This window comes from Pangasianodon hypophthalmus, chromosome 16 (assembly GCF_027358585.1).
Source record: "Pangasianodon hypophthalmus isolate fPanHyp1 chromosome 16, fPanHyp1.pri, whole genome shotgun sequence".
Lineage (NCBI taxonomy): Eukaryota > Metazoa > Chordata > Actinopteri > Siluriformes > Pangasiidae > Pangasianodon > Pangasianodon hypophthalmus.
Genome location: NC_069725.1, coordinates 11,617,246 through 11,644,165, shown reverse-complemented (window position 1 = coordinate 11,644,165; position 26,920 = coordinate 11,617,246). Strand labels below are relative to the sequence as shown.

The window sequence follows — 26,920 nt, the reverse complement described above, 5'->3', positions numbered from 1 at the left end:
AACCCCAATTGATACCTTTCCAGAATTTTGTCCCGTACTTGTTTTGATAGCTCTTTGGTCTTAGTGATGCTGTTTGTATAGGTATGTTGTCTACATTCTGTAACTCTGAGGCCTACCAGGAACAGCTGTATTCATATTGAGATCATGTGACTTTTTACTTGCACACGGGTGCATTGCTTTCAACTAATACAGACACACACACACACACACATACACACACGTGTATATATACACATTGACGTGTGTGTGTGTATATATATATATATATATTATATTATATTATATATAAAATATGGAAAAGTGGAAGGGGGTGAATAGGTATACTCTACTGATCTGATATGTAGAGCTGCATTATATCATTCTCTTAGATAAGCCTAGGTAGACACTGGCTGTAATTATTGCAGCACTCACAGAACAAGGGCAGGATTAGTCACTAAGGCAACAATGAAAAATAGGCATAATGAAGCAGCATTGAAGTGGGGAGAAGATGATAAAGATGCTACCTCTTTTAATTAAGACACAATATATTAATCAAATAATGACTAATGAAGCTCATGTGGTTGCACTGCTTTAACAAAAAACTGAAAGTGAATTGGTCTGTGTGTGTGTGTGTGTGTGTGTGTGTGTGAAGCAGTGATAGAGGACACAGAGAACAGATATGTAGCATGAAAAATAGAAAAGCTCTCACTTTGTCATTGCATAAATGAGGAGTGTGCATGCCTTCAGGAGCTTGCTTGATCAATCTGAATGTGTGTACATATCTTTTTTTTTTTTGTATTGCCTAAAATCAAATATTAAAAGTTAAACTGAATCCTAAAAGTATACTAGGAAGAAGTAATATGCCTTCTTTATTGGGGATCACATTAATATGGACATCTATTGTTTGCTTAAAATGTGATTTCTAATAAAATGTCAGTGTAAGCATAGCCTGAGGCCCAACTTGGGAGTGACATTTCACTTGGAATTGAGCCACTAGTCTTGCTTCCAGAACTCCATACCTCTGTTTTCCCCTAAGAACTGCAATGCACGTATCAGTCATTTATATTATTCATTTATAGGTTTTAAAAGAACCAGCCATTTTATATGTAGATCTTCCAAATCATCACATACTGTAATAACCATGAATTCCCTAAACATTAAGTAAAGACGATGTTATGCCTGTGGCGAAACCTGGCTTCCATATGCTCTTACAAACCTGAAAATTTAACCCTTACTGTTATCCTCCATACATAACAGAGCATGGCTTACCATCAGGCTCACTGTGCATATTGCCCAAGCCTGGGACAAACCATTTAAAAAAGGCCCCCAAGGAAACACTAACACACATATACAAACAGCCCACAAAATGTAAATGGCTATAACCCATAATTGAACTATAGCTCATTCTAATGCCTTCTTCCCTTTTGCGTTTCCTTTTTTGTGTGCCTGACTTATGTGTCATTTTATGTAGAGACAACCTACATATGAGAAACTTGCTGTGGAAACTCTTGCCACCAAAACACAACAATCCAAACCATTTTAGTAAGTGGGGAAATAACTTATCTAATGAGTTGTAAACATAGGCCCACATGTTTGACCATTACATTTGGATCAAACAGACATATTTCAGCTGGTTTTATTCGGCATATCAGTGGACAGCTACACCCTCCCTGACCTCCCCCCATGACCACGGGGCTGATCATCATATATAACAATCATTATTCTCCAAACATGTTATAGTCCAAACATTGGGGGTAGGTCAAGGAGGGTGTAGCTGTCCATTTTAGTTAATTGCGATTATTTCTGATTGTGTGTATTTATGTAACACTAGAACTGTTTGACATATGTATATCACAAAATAATAACATGTTTAAGTTGCCTGTAATTTACAATGACAGAGTATAATGTGGCCCTGGCTTCACGTACTGTACGTAGCTAATATGGGAAGGTTCAGGGCATCTACACATACTGGCTGTATACTAATGTGTAGAGACACAAACGAAGGCATTACCTCACTGTCAGAGCATAAAAAAAACTAACATAACTACGGAGCAACAGGAATGTTAGTGCAAATCTAATGCCTGTCTCCGGAACACACTCTCACACAGCGTTGACAGAGAAGGTCAGCAGAGCGTTTGGGAAATGGCCCATGCTGAGAGTCATTTTTTGGGGGGCTGAAGACAGACGTGGCCCCCTCCCAGAGAAGACTCATACCACTGCCAACAGTTTGAGTAAGCTCACAAGAGTTGCTCATTTGTCATCTTATTTACATAAGTTCCAACCATGTGTGCACCAAATGTGTGTTTGCACAGAGAGTCCTTGGTGTATAGTTTGCCTGGATGTAGAGTAATTTTTGGAGAGGATGGAGGGAGAGCTGATCAGAATAACAATGTTAATGATAACACAACGCCAACTAGGAGAAGACAAACTTTGTTTTGGAGAAACACTAAAAAACAGGAATGGTGAGAAGAAACCTTACGTTCTTCATAAACATCCAAAATCATCTAACATAGGTTCTCTCTTTGTTTCTCTCTCTTGTTTCAGTCAGCTGTGCAGGACTCTGAAGCACCAGTTCTACCAGCACTGCTGATGTGTAAACGGACTCCCACTCAACCTTTTGAGTGCTGATGAAAAGTGTATTTTTATAAAGCCAGGCATGCCTAGTGCCTAAAGAAAGCCTGTAAAACCAGACCTACATCAATACATGCGTCAATACTAAAAAAAAAAACACACACACAAACTGTACTTCTGTTGAGGTAAGCAGTCTGCTATTAATGTTAACCCCTTAAACTCTCTCTTAAACCCCTTAAGCTCATTATTTAGGTATTAATTTTAAAGCTTATCATTTTGTAATTACAGTGAATTACACAGAAAAGGTGTGTAAAAAGGTCTTCAAGCACGGAGCGGTCCTGAGTGTGTAATGGATTTACATAGCGATGGAGCATAACACAGAAAATAACTCCTCAAACTACTGACTTAAAGGTAAAGTCCACTCTGAAAAACATGTTTATATTCAAATATTTGTGATGTATTCAGTGATGCTAAATTGGTGTTAAAGTGATGTTTGGTGCTGTATTTTCACTAATTTTAGCGAAGGTCTGCTGCTCGGATGCCACAGGGGAACATTGGCATTTATTAGGAGAAAAAGTGCTTCTTTTCTCATTCACCATCTTCCAGCAATGCTCAATTGGACATTAATGAGAAATCTACTGTATGAATAAGGGCAGACAGCAAACATCGGACTCAAAGTTCCAGAATGCAATGCAGCTATAAGATGCAATTGCACAAGTTACAAATGAGACTCAGCTCAAGTAGTTAGCAATCTAAGAGACGACTAGCTCCATGGTGTTGACGGTGGTATTAGCACGAAAGATGAAGATTTAGAACTTTATGTGTTTGAGCAGAGTGTGCAGAGGAAGAGGTGAGCGAGCTGAAAAGACTAAATGACTAAAGCATCACTCTCTTTAGGTAGAGATGAAACGAGGACTAAATCCCACTGGTACTACTATCAGCAGGTCTTCAAACAGCATTGTGGGTAATGTAGGAAACGGTTAATCAAAGAGAAAATAGTCCTACATGCCAACATGTTCACATAATTGTATTACAAAATAAATCTTGAATGCCAATGAAGATCTCATGTTAATTATAAAGATTAATGAGCAAGTCGTTTAGGGTGGGTTTTTCCTTAAATATCGATTAATAACTATGTTCGTGGAAAAAAAGAGTGAAAAGAGAAGAAGAGACTGGGAGGAAATGCCAAAGCCCACAGAGATAGAGCACACATAACACTGGAGCATGCATAACACATAATGGACACACACTCAGCCTTTGAAGTGTGAAAGAAGTCTGTTTCACACTGACAAAAGACAGGAGGCTGCATGCACCAGGTCAGCCAAACCATGCCAGTGTCTCTGTGGTCAGGGTGAGGGGGTACAAAGTTCACATAAATCCACCACTGAGGGTCAGTACTTACCCAAACATCACAGATCTCCCACTTATTCACTCCAGCTCTCCCACTCCGGTACAGCACAATTTCAACATCTAAAACAATACCGCTCTTTCCCCATTTGTTTCCTTTTGTTACTGATCTCTCATATGGACAGATAGGGACCTGGTGGGAGGAAGAACAGAGCTTGGTGGAAATCTCTATTTTTGTTGGATAACACAAAAGTGTTTTAAGCTCTTGCAAAGTGAAGGAAAAATACAGCTGGTGAATTTGTTTTGACTTTTTTCTGCATGGTTCCTGTCAGAAGAGCAGGTGTTTAAATCATGTTCAGAAACATAATATGAGTTGTGTTTGGATATTCAAGTTACAAGTCTTAGTATTGCCATATGTTCACCATTCTATGAAATATGATTAATTCTACTGCCAAATGAAGCTGTCAGAATGAATGTACTTATTTCGTCTCTTGATCTCGACGTGGCGTCTCTTATGTGGGCTGATCAATCCTCAGGAGATTGGCAGGTTTATTGTGAGAACCAGGTAATGTTTCTCAGGCTCTTTCTCAGAGTCTATTTCTGCCATAGACGGCTAAAATTAACAGGAGTAAGCATTGTCATTGACCCTGCATGTGAGTCACACATAAACTGTTGTCATATATTAACAATTTACTAAAAGTAAAGATATGTGGTGACAGAAAAGGTCACACTTGACATTCTGTGCAAATGACTTTGTATGTGTGAAGTTCAAATTCTCAGCGTCATTAAGAAAATTACATCATATTCTTTACTCAAGTACAAAACTACAAACTCCTAAATTTGCTTAAATTATGAAAGAAAAGTGAAAAAAAAGTACCACGATCATTTTGAGTGCTAACAGTAAGTTAGTGTGCCTTTTTCACAGGAACCAAAAAAGTAGGCAAACATTAACTAAAGCTATTTCTGAAGCTACTGTATATTTACATTTCTCAAATGTTACAGTAACGTCTAATACAAGCGAGCTTGCTTGCTAACAGACAGTTCCCACAATACAAACTTGTTACTTATTTACACAAATGTAGATAATAAGAGCAGCACAGTGGTGCAGCAGGTACAACTGATAAATGCTGAATTTAGACTTAATATTGATTTTGATTAATCAAACTACTAGTTCAATAAGGAGTAATCAAATTGCTGATGTAATATGGATTTTAAATAATCAAAACAGACTTAATACTGATTCTGATTAATTACTTTACTGACTTAATACTGATACTGATTAATCAAATCACTGATGTAATGTTGATTCTAATTAAACTACTGACTTAATATTGATTATGCTTAAACTACTGACTTAAGAGTGAGTCAAGTCACTGACTGATCAATCAAATCACTGACATAATATTGATTTTAATTAATTAAATTACTGACTTAATATTGATTTTAATCAAACTATGGACTTAATCTCTTGCTCTCTCTCTCTCTCTCTCTCTCTCTCCCTCTCTCTTGAGCTACACATGCTACTCCTGAGATACCAGTGATCTTGACTCCTTCTGCTCTCTGGACCTGCCTGATCCATCCCGATGCCCTACTTCTGGTTGGAGTTCTCATCACATGGAAATCATTTGCTGCTGCTGAGGATGGCCCCACACAGACAGCCTAAAGATACATGAGATTAGTGTGGATGGTACCACTTGAAAACCGTGAAGATGGCTTTGGACTGCAGTTGATATGAACAGTCTTGCTACGATGGCTTAGGACTACAATGATAGCTTTAGGACTGCAACTGCCACGAACAGTTTTGCACTCAAGTCTCCATCAGTGAACAGTTGATAACAGTTCAACAAAATAGACTTCATGTTAAAACTGTAATGAATTCCCTGGTTACGCAATTGCACTTTTTGACCATGTAATACACAGTTATAGAAGGGATTTATTTATAATTGCACTCTCCAGGGTCACCCAGATGAGGATGGGTTCCTTTTTGAGTCTAGTTCCTCTCAAGGTTTCTTCCTCATGAAGTCTCAGGGAGTTTTTCCTTGCCACAGTCACCTAGGGCTTGCTCATTAGGGATAAATTTATACGTTTAAAATTTATATCCCGAATTTATATATTTCTGTAAAGCTGCTTTGTGACAGTGTCCATTGTTAAAAACATTATACAAATAAGATTGAACTGAATTAATATTGTTTATGATTAACCAAGTCCCTGACATAATATTGATTCTAATGAAACTACTGACTTAATATTAATACTCTTTAATCAAATCACTGATGTAATTTTGATTCAAATTAAACTACTCACTTAATATTGATACTGATTAATCACAGACGTGATATTGATTCTAATTAAACTACTCAATTAATGCTGATAAATCAAATTACTGACATTAGACTGACTCTAATTAAACTACTGACTTAAGATTAATTATGATCAGTCAAATCACTGACATGATATTGATTCTAATTAAATTACTGACAATGCTGATACTGATTAATCAAGTTCTGACATAATACTGACTCTAATTAAACTGCTGACATAGGATTAATAATGATCAAACAAATCACTGACAGAATATTGATTCTGATTAGACTACCAACTTAATGTTGATATTGATTAATCAAATTACTGACATTAGAATGACTCTAATTAAACTACCAGTTTAAGATTAATTATGATCAACCAAATCACTGACATGATATTGACTCTAATTAAACTATTGACAATGCTGATGCTGATTAATCAAATTACTGACATCATATTGATTCTAATTAAACTACTGACAATGCTGATATTGATTAATCAAATTACTGACATTAGAATGGCTCTAATTAAACTACCATCTTAAGATTAATTATGATCAATCAAATCACTGACATGATATTGACTCTAATTAAACTACTGACTTAAGATTAATTATGATCAATCAAATCACTAACGGAATATTGATACTAATCTGCAAAACTGTAATCTTCCACTTCACACACACACACACACACACACACACAGAAAGAGAGAGAGAGAGAGAGAGAGAGAGAGAGAGAGAGAGAGAGCACTGGAGGGAGGAGACGCAGGAGCCATAAGAACACATAAATAGAGAAGGGAAAACGCCAACAATCGATAGCTCATGGAAACCTGGTCCTGTTTTTCTTTCTTTCTTACTTTCTTTCTTTCTTTTTTTCCGGAGTTGTGATTAATGAAATATTACTGAGCTTTAGTCCATCTGGTCCATTAATAATACTGTAGAGAAGTTTAGCTCAGGGTCCAAGCACTATAATGCCTTGGCAGCTCGGGTGTTCAGTGTACTTCAGCGAAAGTGTGAATGAACCGTGGCCAGGGAAGAGACTGATGGCAGAATGAGAGAATGGAAAGCCCGCTCAGGCGCGGATGAATATGAAGAGAGCGGAGTCGGGGTTCTTTAGGACAGCAGTGTGGAGTAAACAGCGGCACTGAGCACTGAGCGCGGGGACAGAGCTGCAGCAGTCCAGCGACTGACCAGGTCAGTAAGAGCCCCAGCTCAGGGCAGTGCTCACATCACTCTGCTGGGCTCTGTGCCTTTAACAGGGCTTTAAGATCACACTCTCAGGGCTACACTAGTAAGACTGCACTGACAGTTTGAGTAATCTTATACATGGAGTACTTATAACATGTATATGTGATATAAGATGGTATGAATATTTCTTATCCACATGTATCTATGTATCTATATATATATATATATTAATCAAATTACTGACATTAGAATGACTCTAAAAACGTACCCATTTAGTCCATTTGTTATATATGTTATATATATATATATATATATATATATATATATATATGGATAGATAGATAGATAGATAGAGATACATGTGGATAAGAAATATGAGAAATTCATAAAGAAATAAAGAAATTCATACCCTCTTGTCATAACTTGTAGTGGTGTAGTTTGCGGCTCTGCAGATGTTCCTGTGTAGCCCAGATATTCCCACGCTCTCTGTTTACACAGTTCAGGATGCTTGAAGATGTAGCAACTGGTTCCTAACAATCACTTCTAAGTTAATTAGTGGATAATAATACCAACAAAGTAGTACTATAGTAATATAAATCACTATTATTACAACTGCATCATCATTATCATTATTATTATTGTTGTTGTTGATGTTGTTGTTGTTGCTGCTGCTGTTGTTTTGTAACTAGATTGTATCATTAGGTCTATAAACATTTGCTGTTGTTGATGTTTACTAAAACGCGTAGCTTGAATTCACATTATTTGTTGAATTCTTGAGTAAGTTTTTAAAAAATCCCGAAAAGTGCAAAGAAAAAACAAGGCAGCTCTTGATTTATTAGCAACAAATCCCAATTGAAAATAAGTGGAAATTACTCAGCAGGTTGCACAGGCTATTCACACTGCAGCTTGCAGAGTTTTTGCATAATTAAAGAAAACAGCGTTTCTGTTTGGCAGACACACGGTGCTGAAAAAATGAGTGCAACAGTTCGGGTTGCTGTATTGTTTATACAGTCATTGCTGCAGGGCTGTATTTCCATGCGCCGTGCTTGATTTCTCTTATTCTTGCTGTAAAGTCATGTATGGGAGATGTCAGTGAAAGGAACTTTGATTTGAGTTGTCTCTTTTAGGTTAATTAGGTGCCCTTTGTTAAGCTTGTGCGTTAGTGACCTATGTGTTGGGTATGTCATGTGTAATTATGAGACTCAGTGGGCATTCATAGCACATTTGTTTGGAGGTTATGTTCTATGACCTCTTTTTGTCAGATTTGTATTGGCACAGGAGTTGAGCTGGTCCTTTAGACATTTTGTATATGGTCAGAAATACAGTCTGTCCTGGAACTATTGAAGCACATTCCTTTATAATTGTATATAAAGTCACACATTGCTAGGGTGTGACTTTGGAAGAACCGTTACCTCTGCTAAGTCTCCGCTGGGGATAAACAGTGGATAAAATGTTAAAAAGGTTACTGCAGTAGTGAGGCAACTGCTGGAGTCGAGCGTTATTCTGACACTAGTACATAAAAAAAATGAAAATGGACCACCAGATCTTATTTTTGAGTAGGCAAAATAAAATAGTGAAGGCACTCTAAAATTGTTGGTGAAGTTAATGTGTGGTGCATCAATGCCTCAGTGAATTCAGATTTGGGAAGTTGATGGCTCCTGCTGACTCCTTGGGCAATGGTACAGATGTTGACCGCTCTCTCCCTGGGTGAAATATTGACCTACATACAAATAGCTGCGGGTTCATGTGTAGGTTTTTTTGGCCACTGTTACTATATAAACATTTTTTAACTGTTGTGCAGTAGGCAGATACAAATGTTTAAAATGACCAGTAGCATTTCTGTCCACTTCTAATACATTAGGATCATTCATCTTCAGAAACTGCTTTATCCTAGTCAGGGTCATGGTGAGTCTGAAGCCTATTCAGGGTCACTGGGTGTGAGGCAGGAACACACACTGGAAGGGATGCCAGCACATACACATTCACACCTTGGGCCAATTTCGTATATTTACCTACCGGCATGTTCTTGGGAGGAGGAAACCGGATAACCCAGATGAAACCCACACAGACACGAGGATAAAATGCACAGGAACTCCATACAGACAGTAACCAGAGGTCAGGATCAAACTGGGGTCCCTGGAGCTGCGAGGTGGCAATGTTACCTGCCGCACTAGCATGCCGGCCCTTAAAAAAAAACAATAGCCTTAATTTTATAGCTATAAGTATGAATAAAACTGGTTTCAAGCTTGTAAATTAGACTAAAGTCCAGTGGGCAGATATACAGGTGTACAAGTACAGGTCAAGTTCATCTACTTCAAAAAGGAAGTATGAAAACACTTTAAAGGTGATGTTCAATGTAATGGAGAACTTTGAGAAAGATTTTCAGCTGAAAGTGGTTTCAAAGTCACTCTAGGTCTCTTGGGTCAGTGAATGCTGCCGCATTAGTGTGTGTGTGTGTGTGTGTGTGTGTGTGTGTTTGTGTGTGTGTGGGGGAGGGGGAGTTGTGGACTAAGAGCAAGATGAAGGAGTACAAGATTTGATTTTAGTAACAAGAAAATAGTAATCTGTCATCGATGCCAAGGGGAAAGACGTATTAAGAAGAAGATGATATGGTTTTATGTGTAGTGTAACACATTATGCAGCAGAGTGTTTGAACAAGGCAGTTTATGAGTGGTTAATATGTGTATGCCCTGGTTATTAGTGCATATTTGGGCCTGTTTCCAAGATGAAAGCAAATGTATGTTTGCTCCAGAGTCACTAAATTCTCTCTCCTTCCGTCTCACACACACTTACCTTCCAGCCCTATGCTTGCTTTATTGGCATGACAACATTACAAAATATAGCAAGAAGTGGTCATCTTTTCTCAGAATGACCTTTTAGTCCTTATTCAGAACTCAAGAAAATTTAGCCATTAAGGTGCATAAATTTTGTTACTCAAAAGAAAAACAAACAAAACTCTCCTGGTCACTAAACATAATCCTGGAATACTGGAGAGGAATGAAGGTGTGTCTGCCTATAGGACTATAGGAGAGATCCTAACAGGGCCTGGGGGTCACTGACCACATGAGGTTGAACATTAAAGGAGAAATGGGTGGAAGTGGGTTAGCCAAACAGAAGAGCCAACCAGATGCTGAGCGGTGAAACACGTGCACTAGTTTTTCATTTGCCATTGAGGTTTTTCTTTCTCAAGAGACGCACAAAACATGGGGTGGGGGGTGGGGGGTGTTATGAATAGTGAGAATTGTACAACCCAGGGGCAGTATCACTTTAGGAAGAGAACTAGGAAGTGTGAAATGAAATTTCTCTGTCAAGGTGTAGAAGCTCGTCTCCTTGGCTTTTTAACTGTCAAAATTATATTAAATAAACAAAACTGTATTAAATAAACAAAACTGTATTAAATAACCATATTAAATAAACAGCTCCATCTCCACCTCACAACGTCCCCTATCCATACAACACACACACACACACACACACACACACACACAGTATTGCTTCCTCACCTCATCGTCCAGATCTCTTTATTTCCCCAAATCCTATCCTTATATTATTAATCTCTGTTTTAAGAAAAAATGGAGTTACAGATCACTTGATTATATATTGTCAATTTTTTTTCGTGGGGCTTTTTTAGGGAACACAGCACAAATAACGAGGTCAAGAGTAGGAAAATAAGACAGAGAGAGAGACAGAGCAGATCGGTAGCAGGAGATAAACAGATGAGCAGCAGGTGAAAATGCTGCTGTTTCAGTGGTTGGCCCAGACCTCCTTACTCACCATCTCCATGTTATCTTTCACCCCTTTGACCTCATAGAGGAGCGCAACAGGGATTTTGAAATATATTTCGAAACTTATCGCTGGCTGCTGCTGTTCTTGAGCAGACTGTAGTGAAAAAGAGAGAGAAAGGAAATTAAGAAAAAGAAAGCGCTCTGTGTAGCAAGAGCACTTATATAAAATGGCAAACTAGTTTCTAATGGAAGAGACGTAGGAATAAAGCCAGAATTGTTGTTGATTTTTGGAGCTCAGTTGGAGGCTGCTTCAATTTCTAGCACACTTCATGGCGCTAGTTGCTGCAGAGATCTTTTGAGATTCCCAAATGGACACAGTGTTAGCACCTGTGAAGCTTACTTTCAGGAAGTTGATCGAATAGAGGGAATGTTTCGCGGGAAGCATTTAGCTAGCGGCATGGTGGGAATGTGCGTGCAGGCATGAAGGAAAGTATGACGTCTGTTTGGGAGTACTGTACGGAAAGATAGACTTGGGGGTTGTGGATCAGCTGGTTATCAGTTCCATAACTCATGATTTTAAATATCTTGATTGTCCGAGGTCGACTGCATCTTATGTGAACTGATTATGCAAGCTATTTATATTTTTTGTAAAAGAAAAACACTCACAGGACTCTACTAGTTTAATACAAACAAGATAACAGACAGGAGAAAGAGGATAAAACTGTGAGCGAGAGTTGAGCATGCACTCACTGGCCACTTTAATGGGAAAACCTGTGCCCCTGATTATTCATACAATTATCCAGTCAATCACGCAATCATGCTAAGAGCTTCAGACATGTCAAACACATCAGAATGGGGAAAATGTGATCTCAGTGACTCAGTCATTCTCAACATTGTTTGTTGTTGGTGCCAGACAGGCTGGTTTGAGTATGTCAGAAACGGATGATCTCCTGTGATTTTCACACACAATAGTCTCTAGAGTTTACACAGAATGGTGCAAAAAAAAACATCCAATGAGTGTCAGTTCTGTGGGCAGAAATGCCTTGTTGACAACAGATGTCAGAGGAGAATGGCCAGATGGTTTGAGCTGACAGGAAGGCTACAGTAACCATTCTTTACAACCATGGTGAGCAGACAAGCATCTCAGAACACACAACACACCAAACCCTTAGGCAGATGGGCTATAACTGTAGAAGACCACATCTGGTTCTAGTCCTGTCAGCCAAGAACAAGTATCTGAGGCTACAGTGGGCACGGGCTCATCAAAACTGGACAGTTGAAGACTGGAAAACCATCACTCACAATGTTTTTTTGTTTTTCGGGCCATTCTGTGTATACCCTAGGGAGTGTTGTGCGTGAAAATCCCAAGAGATCAGCAGTTTCTAAAATACTTTCACCAGCCCATCTGAAACCAACATCCATGCCATGGTCAGTCACTGAGATCACATTTTTCTAATGTTTGCTGTGAACATTAACTGAAGCTCTTGACCTGTATCTGCATGATTTTATGCATTGCACTGCTGCCACATGATTGGCTGATTAGATGATTGCTTGGGGCACAGGTGTTCACAGACTGTTATGTTTAACAAACGAGAATGCAAATTGGTCTGACACAATTTCTTGTTCTTTTATAGCTTCACACATAAAACACGGACGTACAAGGATGTAGTGCATATCCTGGGGAAATGAAAACCCAGACTCATAAACAGGAATAAATAAAGACTAAAAAATACAAACCCAACCCGTGATTCTGGAAAATGATGCTGAAATTTGTGACAGAAACTGTACATGCAAACCTCAAATCCACAAATGTGATACCCTTTCTTCTCATTTTGATATTTCAAAAGTATATTATATACATTTGCACAGGATGTGTTGTGATATTGACACAGATTTCTTAGTGGCTTTACTGTGAATCTGCAACCAGCAAACCAGATTTTGGCACCGAAAGAGGAACAACAACAACAATAATAAGACCACACACTGAACTGTTAAACATTTGCATTTACCGTACCCTTTGTTAGTAAATTCTGATCAAGTCCAGGAACAGCTCCAGTGTTTGGTCAGCACTTATTGATTGTTTCTTTAAATTTCCCATTTGAACTCTATCCACTACATTTCCATCTTACGTCATTCCTTTTCCTCATCGATGACTCTTGAGAGCTACTTAGAAGCTTTATAGAGCACTTACTAAGTCATAGAAGTATTAAAAAAAAGGCATGCACTTATTTTTCTTTACATCTTCATGAGCATGATGACAGCGATTATTGTTACTCTACACCGGGTGTCATCAACTAGTGGGCCACGGTTCAGATGCCGATCCAGTTTTTGAAAAAGTACTGTAGCAGAGCTGATCAACATATGAAAAGAACCAGCTCTAACTCTAGTTTTTTAAAAATGAACCAGCTTGGCTTCTGTAGCAGATCTGCTTTTGCTTATCCGGTCAAATGCACATATGTAAATTATTTTGCTGAAGGAAGCTAACCGAACCAGAGACTATCAGCAGGGCTACAGATACTAGGTCTGTGGAGACTTTCACAGACTTTCACAGATTTACCCTACCTGGTCTTTTCAGCAAACTGACAACATGGTTTGTTTAAAAGGTGATGAAGAAAACAGAATGTTCAAATAGGAAAAGACAAAGCAGCAGGGTTTATTCTTCACTTCAAATTTTCTTAAGTATATCTACAAACTAATCATTAATGATGAAGCATTAAAAGGTCACCAGTCATGTTAGCTGCTTATCTGGACTTTTGTAAGCAAGGAATTTTATGTAAAAGGACCTTTACAAATTTTAGTTGAATACTCCTGCTCTACGCCAAAGAAAGAACGACAAAGCAAGAAAGTCAAAAGTGTAGACAATGACAGCGCAAATGACCATAAAGTCATGAGAAAGAACACACAGAACAGACCTCACAGGCTCTGAAGGCCACTTTAGCATTTTAAGTCTATTTTAATTATGCACTCCATCTCTCATGTTGACTTTGATGTGTGAGGGGAAAATGCCTCAAAACTGATTTAAGAGACATGATGGAGATTTAATTGCATTCATGTTTTGGTTGAAAAGACAGATTGAATTTAATGAGAGCCTTAAGCACTTTCTAAAACATTGCCAAAACAATAGCTGAGGCTGCGCAGTTAATCTGCTGAGCATGATGATGTACTTTTTTAATGAGCTCATTTGATATATGCAATCTGTTTCTTCATTGTTGCCTCTGTATGTATCCTTCTAAATGAGAGCAATTCAGGAGAATAGCAATCTGACAACTGAAATCCGATTAAAAGATTTAGGCCTGTTTGTGAAAACAGTGTGTCTTAATTGGTGCAGGTACACGCCCCATTCTTTTTTAACTTCCATGATGTTTGTTTCTAGGCCACAGGGATGACAGCAGCCTCTTGGGAAGGGGATTCAGCTCAGTCCAATCGTTCTCTGTTTAACCTGAACAGTAGCTTCAGCAGCAATGAGACCTTCCTGTGGCTGCTGCCGTCGCAGAACAGCACCGAGGTGACATGGAGTCCCACTCCGCAGCCGGGCGCAGCCAGGGTACGGGACCAGGCTCTGGCACAGGCTGAGATCGGAGTGCTTAGCCTGGTGCTGGCACTTACCACTCTGGGGAACAGCTTTGTGCTGTGGGTGCTGCTGCGCAGGAGAAAGCACCACGCACCCATGCACCTATTCATGATCAACCTGTGTGTGGCTGACCTCGTTGTGGCCTTCTTCCAGGTATTTACTTGTTTAGGTGAAGAAATGGGTAGTGCAAAGAAGGTGAAAAAGGAGGATAAATTTAGAGAATACAAAATTTAGAGTTTGTAGTTCTAGGAATTCTAGGATTCTATCAAGTTTTTTGCATGTCCTGAGACATAAAATTGTTTAGAAACATTCCTACATCTCTGCTGCCACATTGTTAGTTGTATGATTGTTAACACTAACATTCTTTAATGTTAGTTGTTATGTATCTGACAAGGTTGTGTGAGCATGATCTGATAAGTCTGCAACACAAAACATTACTACAGGAGATGCAGGAAAGTTAATCAGGAACAATGTTCCTGCGAGTTTGCAGAACCTGTTAAATACTTAAAGGGTGTTCTAATAACATTCTTTGTTAACTTGGTTAGCTGAATTTTGTAAGATATAAAAGTCATTACTTCATACTATATTTACTGCACTATCCAGGAAGTAGGGATCAATATCAAATATCCCTGTCTGCACCTTGTCATTGCCCCTATACTGAACATATTGGACATCTTGCCATTGTTTCCTCCCTTTCTCCGAGTCACAGTAGGAAGCCTTGGACAATAAATTGCCAGTGAGCTTCAAGGTGTGCCATTCATCTAGTCCATTCCATCTCTGTTACTCCCACAGGTGCTGCCGCAGCTACTGTGGGATATCACAGAGCGCTTCCAGGGCCCCGATGCTCTGTGCCGCTTTGTCAAGTACTTGCAGATTGTGGGCATGTTTGCTTCCTCATACATGATTGTGGCAATGACAGTGGACCGCCACTATGCCATCTGCTGCCCTCTGCAAGCGTACCGCGGAGGCAAACCTTCACGCTGGAACACGCCCATCATGGTGGCCTGGGGCTTGGCCCTGCTACTCAGTTTACCACAGGTGTGAAGAGCAGGATGCGATGAGCGTATTTGTCTTTGAAGTCACTTTGGTTGAAATACAGCTGGCAAGACATAGCGAGTTATATTTGGAGTATAATGGGGGTTATGTTTGTGATATATGAGGTGTAATAATGGGTTATATTTGAGGTATATGAGGTGTAATTGCAGGCTATATTTGGGGTATATGAGGTGTAATTACAGGCTATATTTGGGGTATGTGGAAGTGATAGAGGGTTATATTTGGGGTATATGAGGTGTAATAACAGGTTGTACTTGGGGTATATGAGGGGTGACAGAGGGTTATATTTGGGGTATGTGGAAGTGATAGAGGGTTATATTTGGGGTATATGAGGTGTAATTACAGGCTATATTTGGGGTATATGAGGGGTGATAGAGGGTTATATTTGGGGTATGTGGAAGTGATAGAGGGTTATGTTTGGGGTATATGAGGTGTAATAACAGGTTGTACTTGGGGTATATGAGGAGTGACAGACGGTTATATTTGGGGTATATGAGGGGTGATAGAGGGTTATGTTTGGGGTATGTGGAAGTGATAGAGGGTTATGTTTGGGGTATATGAGGTGTAATAACAGGTTGTACTTGGGGTATATGAGGGGTGACAGACGGTTATATTTGGGGTATATGAGGGGTGATAGAGGGTTATGTTTGGGGTATGTGGAAGTGATAGAGGGTTATGTTTGGGGTATATGAGGTGTAATAACAGGTTGTACTTGGGGTATATGAGGGGTGACAGAGGGTTATATTTGGGGTATATGAGGGGTGATAGAGGGTTATGTTTGGGGTATGTGGAAGTGATAGAGGGTTATATTTGGGGTATATGAGGGGTGACAGAGGGTTATATTTGGGGTATATGAGGTGTAATAACAGGTTGTACTTGGGGTATATGAGGGGTGACAGAGGGTTATATTTGGGGTATATGAGGTGTAATAACAGGTTGTACTTGGGGTATATGAGGGGTGACAGAGGGTTATATTTGGGGTATATGGGGTATAATAACTGGTTATATTTGGGGTATATGAGGGGTGACAGAGGGTTATATTTGGGGTATATGAGGGGTGACAGAGGGTTATATTTGGGGTATATGAGGGGTGATAGAGGGTTATATTTGGGGTATATGAGGTATAATACCTGGTTATATTTGGGGTATATGAGGGGTGATAGAGGGTTATATTTGGGGTATATGAGGGGTGATAGAGGGTTATATTTGAGGTATATGACAGAGGGTTATATTTGGGGTATATGGGGTATAATAACTGGTTATATTTGGGGTATATGAGGGGTGACAGAGGGTTATATTTGGGGTATATGAGGGGTGATAGAGGGTTATATTTGGGGTATATGAGGTATAATACCTGGTTATATTTGGGGTATATGAGGGGTGATAGAGGGTTATATTTGGGGTATATGAGGGGTGATAGAGGGTTATATTTGGGGTATATGAAGGGTGATAGAGGGTTAAATTTGGGGTATGTGGGAGTGATAGAGGGTTATATTTGGGGTATATGAGGTATAATAACTGGTTATATTTGGGGTATATGAGGGGTGATAGAGGGTTATATTTGGGGTATGTGGGAGTGATAGAGGGTTATCTTTCTGGTATATGAGGGGGGATAGAGGGTTATATTTGGGGTATATGAGGGGGGATAGAGGGTTATATTTGGGGTATATGAAGTATAATAACTGGTTAAATTTGGGGTATATGAGGGGTGATAGAGGGTTATATTTGGGGTATATGAGGGGTGATAGAGGGTTATGTTTGGGGTATGTGGAAGTGATAGAGGGTTATGTTTGGGGTATATGAGGTGTAATAACAGGTTGTACTTGGGGTATATGAGGTATAATAACTGGTTATATTTGGGGTATATGAGGGGTGATAGAGGGTTATATTTGGGGTATGTGGGAGTGATAGAGGGTTATCTTTCTGGTATATGAGGGGGGATAGAGGGTTATATTTGGGGTATATGAGGGGGGATAGAGGGTTATATTTGGGGTATATGAGGTATAATAACTGGTTAAATTTGGGGTATATGAGGGGTGATAGAGGGTTATGTTTGGGGTTTGTGAGAGTGATAGAGGATTATGTTTGTGGTATATGAGGGGTGATAGAGGGTCATATTTGGGGTATGTGGGAATGATAGAGGGTTAAATTTGGGGTATGTGGGAGTGATAGAGGATTATGTTTGTGGTATATGAGGGGTGATAGAGGGTCATATTTGGGGTATGTGGGAGTGATAGAGGGTTATGTTTGTGGTATATGTTGGGTGATATAGTGTTATATTTACTCTAAAAGAGGGATGATAGCATATTCGTGGGATATTGTATTCGAGGGATGTTGTGATGCCCATATCTCAACTCTCCTTCATAGGTGTTCATCTTCTCGCAGACTGAAGTGTCACCGGGGGAGTTTGAGTGCTGGGGCCACTTTATTGAGCCATGGGGCCTCAAAGCCTATGTCACCTGGATGACTATAGCTGTCTTCATTCTACCAGCCCTCATTATCACAGTCTGTCAGGTAATTTGGCCAATTTCGTCCTTTCAAAGTGTCTTATTTGTCTTTCTGTCTCTGAGGAGCTTCATTACACTGTTTATCCTGGCTATGTTGGCTAACAAGTCTATTTTTCTCTTCGATGTGCTTTATCTGCAACCGGACTTTTCCCCAGGTCCATATCACCCAGATTAATCCAGATTAATCGCCCTTCCTCTCATGGCTTGTGTGTAAATGTACAGTATGTACCAAGACCCATGTGTCAGCATGAAGTCAAAATCAACTATTTACCAAGCCAGAGTAATGTGCCTAACAGAGCTTATCAGATCAGTCTATGTCAGCAGTTACGTGCTGCAGCTGGAGCTGTTTCCATCGCTCTCTGGCAATGCTAGAGGATGTGTTTCTAAGCCACGTCTCCACATATGGACTGTTTAGATAGAGAGAAACCCCCACAGAGATTCATTTTGGGTTTCTTTACATAAGCATTTGATCCATGATCTCAGATGACTTTCTACCATGAGAGTCTCAAACTTTCATTGTTATTATAGCAACTACATTACAGAAGATGCTAAAGTAATGGAATCAGCAGTGGTCGAACTCTTCAACTTTTTTGCAGTTACAGCTATCAGTTCCACTTAAAGTAAATACAGCAAAGAGTCCGTTTGCTTGTTATGCCAGTATTACATTGTTCTCATAATTTTCTGTCATTGAATAACTGTTTCATCCCTCTGTCTCAGGTGCGTATCTTCAGAGAGATCCACGACAATATCTACCTGAAGTCAGAGAGAATGGTGACAGCGGAGTTTAAGAGGAACTCCGTGGTCTTCCATTTCCCTCAGAAAGAAGGCCATCATGGGAGGTCTGGGAGAGAGAGAGACTCACAAGGCAGCCATAATCATCAGACTGACATCCACGGATGTCACTGCAGTAACTCCACCCCTACAGACCTTCAGAGTTCATATGATGATCTGTCTAGCCCTGAGCCATTCGGAAACTCGACATATAACCCCTGTGATTCCTTTGACCCCTGCTCTGTGCCCCTCCCATCCACGGAAATCTCTACATCAACCAGTCTGCCCTTGGAGAAATTCACTCCTGATCTGTCTGATCCATCTCACGCACATGCCCTGACAGCCAATAGCGCGTGCGCTCAGTCCAGAGCCTCATCGTCACTGGCTGGCCAACTTTCAGGAACTCCTGAACTCTGGCCAGATGTGTTACCAGATCCTCCCCCGCCACCCCCGCCTGGCATTTCTAAGGCCATGTCAAAGACAGTGAGGATGACTTTGGTCATAGTGTTGGTCTACACTATCTGCTGGGCTCCTTTCTTCATCGTCCAGCTGTGGGCAGCCTGGGATCCGAACCCTCCAGACCAAGGTTAGAATGGAGAACCTCCTTATGTGAATCAAATTCATTTCATGGTTGCTCAATGCACTTACACTCTTCCGGTTACAGAAAACAACAGAGGTGTGTTTGTTCCTTGTGCTCATCTGCTTTCTTCAGCACAGTGCTCATGTTACAGGCCATGGCCTGTAATAAATAGCTTGTTGCATTCTCGGTGTTTGTTTTCATCCCTGTCAAGTGCTCTGTAAACAGACAGCACTTTTCACCAATTTCAGTTCACACTAGGAGATGTTCACAAGAAAACAAATGGACCATTTGCTCTCTTTCTCTTTATGATATAAACACACTTTCAGGGCTTTTGCATTTTTTTTTTTTTTTTGTAATTAAAAACCAAAGGAAATACACTCACACGTAGTCAATTCCAGAAGTATTGGCACTCAAACAGAAAACGCAAAAATGGTTGTAAAATTATTACACACAATGAAATATTTCGCTCCAGCAAATATCCAACAGAACATAATATTTTTTTGCTTATAATATAAAACGTGCCATGTTTTTAAAGCTGTGTTTGGTTACACATGTAATGAGGATTTTTATGATGGAGCTCCCAAAATGATCCCATCAATATAAAGCATTCATATAAATAGTACAGTACACATAAAACCCAAATGTAGATTATTTATTTGTTTATATGTGTCATTATTTACAATGTTTTGTGAAGTTGTATCTGCTTGTAGCTTTTAGTTATAATTAAATAACCGTCATATACATTCATTGTCCACTTTAATAGGAACACCTGTACACCTGCTCATTTATGCATTTATCCAATCAGCCAATCAAGTGGCAGCAGCAATGCATAAAATCATGCAGATGCAGGTCAAGAGCTTCAGATAATGTTCACATCAAACATCAGGGACAATTTGTGACCGCTGTTACTTTAATTATGGCATGGGTGTTGGTGCCAGATGGGTTAGATCAAGAGCTGAGGCTATCATGGGCACAGACTCACAGATGGTTTGCGATTTTTTTTTCTAATCTTCAACCATCCAGTTTCGATGAGCCTGTGCCCATGATCGCCTCAGATTCTTGTTCTTGGCTGACAGGAGTGGAACCTGATGTGGTCTTCTGCTGTTGTAGCCCATCCACCTCAGGGTTTGATGTTTTGTGCAGAGATCACCACGGTTGTAAAGAGTAATTATTTGAGTTACTATATCCTTCCCTGCAGCTCAAACCAATCTGGCCATTTTCCTCTCTTATCAACAAGGGATTTCCACCCACAGAACTGTCACATGTTTTTTGTTTTTTGCACCATTCTGTGTAAACTCTAGAGACTGTTGCATGTGAAAATCCCAGGAGATCAGCAGTGTCTGAAATACTCAAACCAGCCCATGGCACCAATACCCATGCCACGCTCAAAGTCACAGAAATCAGACTTTTTCCCCATTCTGATGTTTGATGTGAACATTAACTGAAGCTCTTGACCTGTATCTGCATGATTTTGTGCATTTTGCTGCTGCTACATGCTGTACAGGTGTTCCTATTAAAGTGGATGGTGAGTTTATATTATCTGAATCTACTAGAGATGGCACGATACCACTTTTTCTTTTCCGATATTAATACCAAAACTTTTAAAGAAAAAAAGTACTAAGCTTTAAAAAAAAATTTAACTGAAGCACTTCACGGTTAACCTCGTTCACACTACAATTACTTGCATAACAAAAGAAATATCCTAACAAAAGAAAAAGTCAAGTCTCTTCATAAATTATTAATATATAAATTATAAATTACTTTTGCAAATCCAATTCTAATCTTTGCCATTTGTTACAGGATCCAGTATCTGATATGTTATCCCTAATATCCAATCCACCATTTTTTGCTGATATCAATCCAATACATATACTGGGTATCAGATTGGTGCCATATCTAGACTCTACCACTGATAAAATGCTTGTCAAATAGCAGATTTTTAGTATTGCAAACACATCTTAACATGGAAATTTTGTTTTTAGTGGCTTATAATAATAAAAAAATTCTCTCAGAATCTATGTAGGAAATTATTGGAACACTAAAGAATTTTTTTAATAAAATAAATTTTAATTTAATTTCAGATTTCCTTAGTTTCCAGAATCTCAGTTGTGGCCTTGTTTTCTTGGGGAATAACTATGAGGTTGCACACATATGAAACCTCTTTGCCATCCATCACCATGGGAAAAAACCAAAGAGCTTTCAGCACAAAGGGGACCGATCTGCACAAGACTGAAAATGTATATATTAAATACACAAACAGTTAAATATTGAACAATAAAGCAAGAGTGTCCACACAAATTGTGGTTCTTGAGCTTCATATTGCTCAGTGCATTTGTTTTTGGTCATTTTTTGTAGTAGTTTTTTTGTCGTTTTTGTAGTCAACTGTGTGTACACATGCACAGATGTAACCTCACCTAGGTGCGCTGTAATTTCACTGCCCCTGTGCAGCATTTCCATGTCTAAATTAAAGTAGGCTTCTTGCAGTTTGCCCAGCAAGTTGCCAAGTAACCAGTACCTCACCACACAGATGGCCTCTGACTTGGCAGCACAATTGGTACCGTATGCCCATGCTCTCATATTGCACTAACGACCTATTATTCCAAATTATTCAGTGATGAATTTTCAGTCAGCTGGCCTAGTGTAGTGTTTAATGCCTATATGTGGAGTTCCTACTTAAAATATATCTGAATTATTCAGGGCTCAGTGAGTTGGCAGTGCTCTGGCCTAGCTAGAGAGCATGGTTGTTCTACAAAAAATCTTCAATGACAAAAGATTAGCTAACACAGAACATGGTAAACCAGTAAAACAATAATGTATGCTCCAAGACTAGCTAACATAGTGTGTGGCTAAAGCTACAATAAAATGCTGTTCTACTTCCTTTCATTCTGGAGTTTTCCCATTTCCTCGTTTACTTTCCAAGTACAAATAGGCGTGACCTTAGTCCATAAAATGTGCCCAGTACACCATGCGTCTCCTCTTTCCCATTTTCGTCTTGTTAAGGAACTGAGTAAGTGGACTCAAGACACTGAGAATAGTGCACTAATCCTTTGATTTTTGCTAATTTTATTATTGCTATTGTTAGATTCCATAGGTGAAGGAATTTCTGATGTTTATCTTTATTACTAATTCTGAGACTGACTGTGTGGCTGAGCAAGACAGATGTAGCAGTGTGGGTGCTGCAGATGCAGAGTGTGGGTGCTGCAGATGCAGAGTAGTTAATCTTAATATCTTAAAGTCAATAAAGTTAGTGTAATAAAGCTTTGTGAAGACAGTTACCAGCCCTAAATTTCATTTGTTACCAAACGCTCATTGTCGTCATCTGAAGTCTCGCTTAAATTATCACATACACATCTTGTTTTATCTACAGGTTTTGTGGAAAAATTATTTCCTTTCCTTTGATTACCATTTTGCATAATTTGACTGTGTAATCTTTAGCAGTAACAAGTTTTCCTGGTAAGCAAAAACAAAATTTGATTTGTATTGTCAAAGATAGATAGCCAATTTACTTCTTTTCTAACCAGTATCAGTTTACCACAGAAAGAGGTCAAATATTATGCTTACATAAGGACCGTGTTGCCAGATTATACATGAATTGCTGCTATTAGGCTGTTTTAATGGCTTGTAATTGATCAGAGGTACATTTTATGGCAGGTTTACAATATGTAGATCTGGCAGCCCAGATCTGGAGGCAGTTTTATTGGGGTCCTTGCGTGAGATGCTCCACATCTGGATGGCAGGAGAGAATGAGCCAGGACCTAAAAATATGATTTGATAACACTCAGAAAAGTAACGTCCACCCCAAACCAACCTAAGAATGTGTGGCAAACGTAGGAGAAACCTGTAATAGCAACACTGTATGCTGCAAGATCAACCTAGAGTGTGGTAAATCTTCTAAAAAATACTGTACGCCTTAGCTCTTGCAGCTTTCTTACACCACGTTTATTTTAAGCTCTCTGTTTTTATAACTAATTAGTTATCAGAAATTATTTTAAATTAAACTTAATTAGAAAAAAACTAACATTGTCCTCACCCCCTAATATACGTGTTCTGTTTTGTAGGAGTAGCTTTCACCATCCTGATGCTGCTGGCCAGCTTGAACTCATGCACAAATCCCTGGATCTACACGGCTTTTTCCAGTAGTGTGTCACGCGAGCTGCTCGCTCTGCTGCGCTGCCATGTGCCCACTCCACGCCGTGGCTCGCTGCCTGATGACTCCACCACCACACACACCTCAACCACCACCAAGGACAGTATCTACTAACATGCACACATGCACACATGGATTAACCACCAGGTTCAAATCCATCACCCTTACCAATGCTTGAAAGGGCAGTGCCCCACGGGCAGCAAGTATCATGAAGTAGGAACATTACAAGTTCAGTAATGTGAATGTAAGCAGTGGAATAGACTTTTGTGTATGTATGTGTGTGTGTGTGAATATAGGTGTGTGTGTTGGGAGAAAGGTCAAGAATAAGCTGTAAGAATGTGAGGCATTGCCAGAAGGCTGAACAGGAAAACTACTCCAGACTGGTAGAGGACCAGCCAACGAGCAGATGCCACTGTTTGGAACGGAACAGTGGTTGAGAATATTGTGGAAGCAGGCACCTCCGACATTGCTGAACAGACTATTTCAGGATTCTGTTACCAAATTTGAATTTGTCAGTATTACTTTAAAAGAAATGCTGGAAGGTGCTGGGAGAAAGAAACTAGAGCGGAACACTAGAGTTTGTCATTACTGCAGTGAGAGATGAAGATGTTCTCAAAACTGAAAAATTACATCCTGAGAATGATGGACTCAAGAGGTGGTGAGAGATTGTTATTTGAGAAGAATGGTACTATGTCTTTTCATTCTGGGCTGCCAGGGCAATTTCCTTCAGAACTAGTGGAGTATACCTGCTACTTGTTTCCTTGCTGGGCACCGATAGCAAAGTTGTCACCTCGTGTCCATGACCGTGACCCCCACATCACTCTCATCCTCTTTCCCATTCTCGTCTTCTTTGGGTAAATGAGGAAGTGGCTTCAAAATGCTATGTAAATACTGCCGACTATTCTTTACCTTTCCTTTGACATTACATGTCCACAGCAGGGAGTGAAGTGTACATTTAAAAGAACAAAAATAGGCAGAAAGTTCAGCTGCTCAGCCCCCAAACAGGAACAGTGAGCGCCTTTACAACGTTGGAATGAACAGGAGGTGGCAGCAGCCATGAGACAAATGCAAGAGCTTCAATGCAACAGCACAATGAAGTGCAGCACTTGGAGAAGCTTATTACAGCTGCCTCGCATACAGAGACAGTCTCATATTTACTCTCTATGACTGATTCTCATCCTCTCAAGCATAAGTAATGAGCCTACCCGGCAGAAAGCGCTGACAGCCCGCCATCAGACTGTTCTGATGATTAGAGCGATGTGCCAGAGTGTGGCTCACCAGCAGCGAATACACTGCAGCCTGATATTAAGGCTGTCTTAGTAAAACTGATGTAGGGTTTTCCACTCAACATAGCTGAATGAATACATCACTCTTTTCTTGGTATAGCCACCTGAACAAGTTACTGGGCTTTCCCATAATGCCTCACATTCAAAAGTGCATTAAGGCTTCAGCCAAAGAAAAGGGAATGCATACCACCAGGCCACCTAAGTCTCAGGTTGAGAATGGCCAAAGGACAAGCGTGATGTAGCAGGGGGATTTTTTACAGGTGATGATATTGCTGTTGGTACTCATCAAGTAAAGGAGCAAATGGGAATTCACCACTCGTTCTTAAGGAAATTGGCCTGGTGGTCCTCCACCAAATGTCGAACCACAGTTACAAATTACTTTTAAATCCAAGAATGCAATTATGGTAATATCCCAGTAAAAGCACTGATTAGCAGTATGGAAGTGAACCCTACTGCTAGCCTTTAGGTTTAAGTGAAATACATACTACCAGCGGCATGATGTTCAAAAATTGAAAAGCACAGCAGGGTCCCTCCATTTACAATCACCAGTCAAACAGGCACCTGCATGGCCACAATGCCAAGGTGAACCCAAAGCATTGTGTGACAGTACTGAGGTGCAACACAGTGTAGATTGTGTTTATGAAAGAGGCTGGTGCAGCCTCCACTTTCTCAAACTGGTGAGGCCAGTGTACTTATAGCTAAAAAGTTCCATTTTAAAGCATTTTGTGTAGGACTTAAATAGAAAATTACACTCTAAAAATAAATCAAAACCCACCCTGTTGTACACTTATAACAGCACTCTAATTATTGCCTTTCGCAATGATGAATTTCTGTGGACAGTGTAACTTTCTGAATTTGTGCTAACCTGGTGTATAATATAAAGTCTCTGGATTATACACCAGTTCTATTATAAAGCAGAATAAAGATCAGAAATAATATTGTTTACCACAGTTTCAGCTCTACCTCTCACCTGATCTACTCTCACAAATGGGTTTTATGGTTGGAATTAGGGGACCATTTGTATCCTCTTCACAAGTTATAGAATAACTTATTTGTATAAAAGTTATTACAAATGTTCTAATTTAACAATATGTTGATAGATGCATATGTTAATATATCGTACTGACAAAAACTTACCTCTGCAAAGTGCCCGTATTATATGTTTAGTTTTTTCCTCAAACTGTAGCATCATGTGGATTATTGTCACTATATTATAAATTTTACATCTTTGACCTCAAAGGATGAAAGATGAAAACAACACTTTCACTTAATGGGTAGTTATAGTGACTAACATTTTTATGTTACTCGTAGGAAGTCTATAATGTTGAGCAGCTGACTGTTGTCAATATTTTGTTGGTATCCTAAACTACTGGATATGAGATAGTGAGAACAAGTCATTGTACAATTTAACATCTACTTAAGAAGCTTTTGTGTCTGTATTTCAAACATCTATACAGAATTTTTAAGTGTAATCATAAACTTGTTTTTTCCACAGAAAGAAAATTTGTTTAAAATACGTACCTGATGTATGGTATATTCATTATACTAAATATTGTAATAAATGTTTTAAATACCTACAGTAGTTCACTGGTTTCTTTTAAATAATAAACTAAATAGAAACTAAAATAATACGGCAAAAAAAATAAAAAAACTTCAAATGTTTCATAATCAGACTCAGAGTGCTACCATTATTCATTCATAAATGCACAAAAATTGTGATAATACAGCACAGCAGAGAGCAAAGATGAGTGCAAAGATGATATGGTTTACTCTGAGACATGCAGAAAAGAAGAATAAGAGAGCAGATGGTAGGGTAAGGTAGGAAAGGAAAGAATAGGAAAAAGAAATGGAAAGGAAAGGAAAGGAAAAAGAGATGGAAAGGAAAGG

At 39.3% G+C, this 26,920-nt stretch overlaps 1 protein-coding gene across 2 annotated transcripts; it reads left to right on the top strand.

Annotated features, from left to right (window-relative positions):
- Window positions 1-6,945: 6,945 nt before the first annotated feature.
- avpr2ab (arginine vasopressin receptor 2a, duplicate b) lies at window positions 6,946-26,608 on the top strand. Of its 2 annotated transcripts, none has more exons than XM_026920457.3 (6): window positions 6,946-7,396; window positions 14,489-14,839; window positions 15,479-15,724; window positions 18,128-18,256; window positions 18,967-19,606; window positions 23,659-26,608. In XM_026920457.3, exons 2-6 carry the CDS (start codon window positions 14,498-14,500, stop codon window positions 23,859-23,861), a joined length of 1,560 nt encoding a protein of 519 aa, XP_026776258.3. In that variant the 5' UTR covers window positions 6,946-7,396; window positions 14,489-14,497; the 3' UTR covers window positions 23,862-26,608. The 2 variants fall into 2 exon arrangements, with proteins under 2 accessions (XP_026776258.3, XP_026776257.3); XM_026920456.3 differs by having other exon boundaries at window positions 6,947-7,396; window positions 18,110-18,256.
- Window positions 26,609-26,920: the final 312 nt, after the last annotated feature.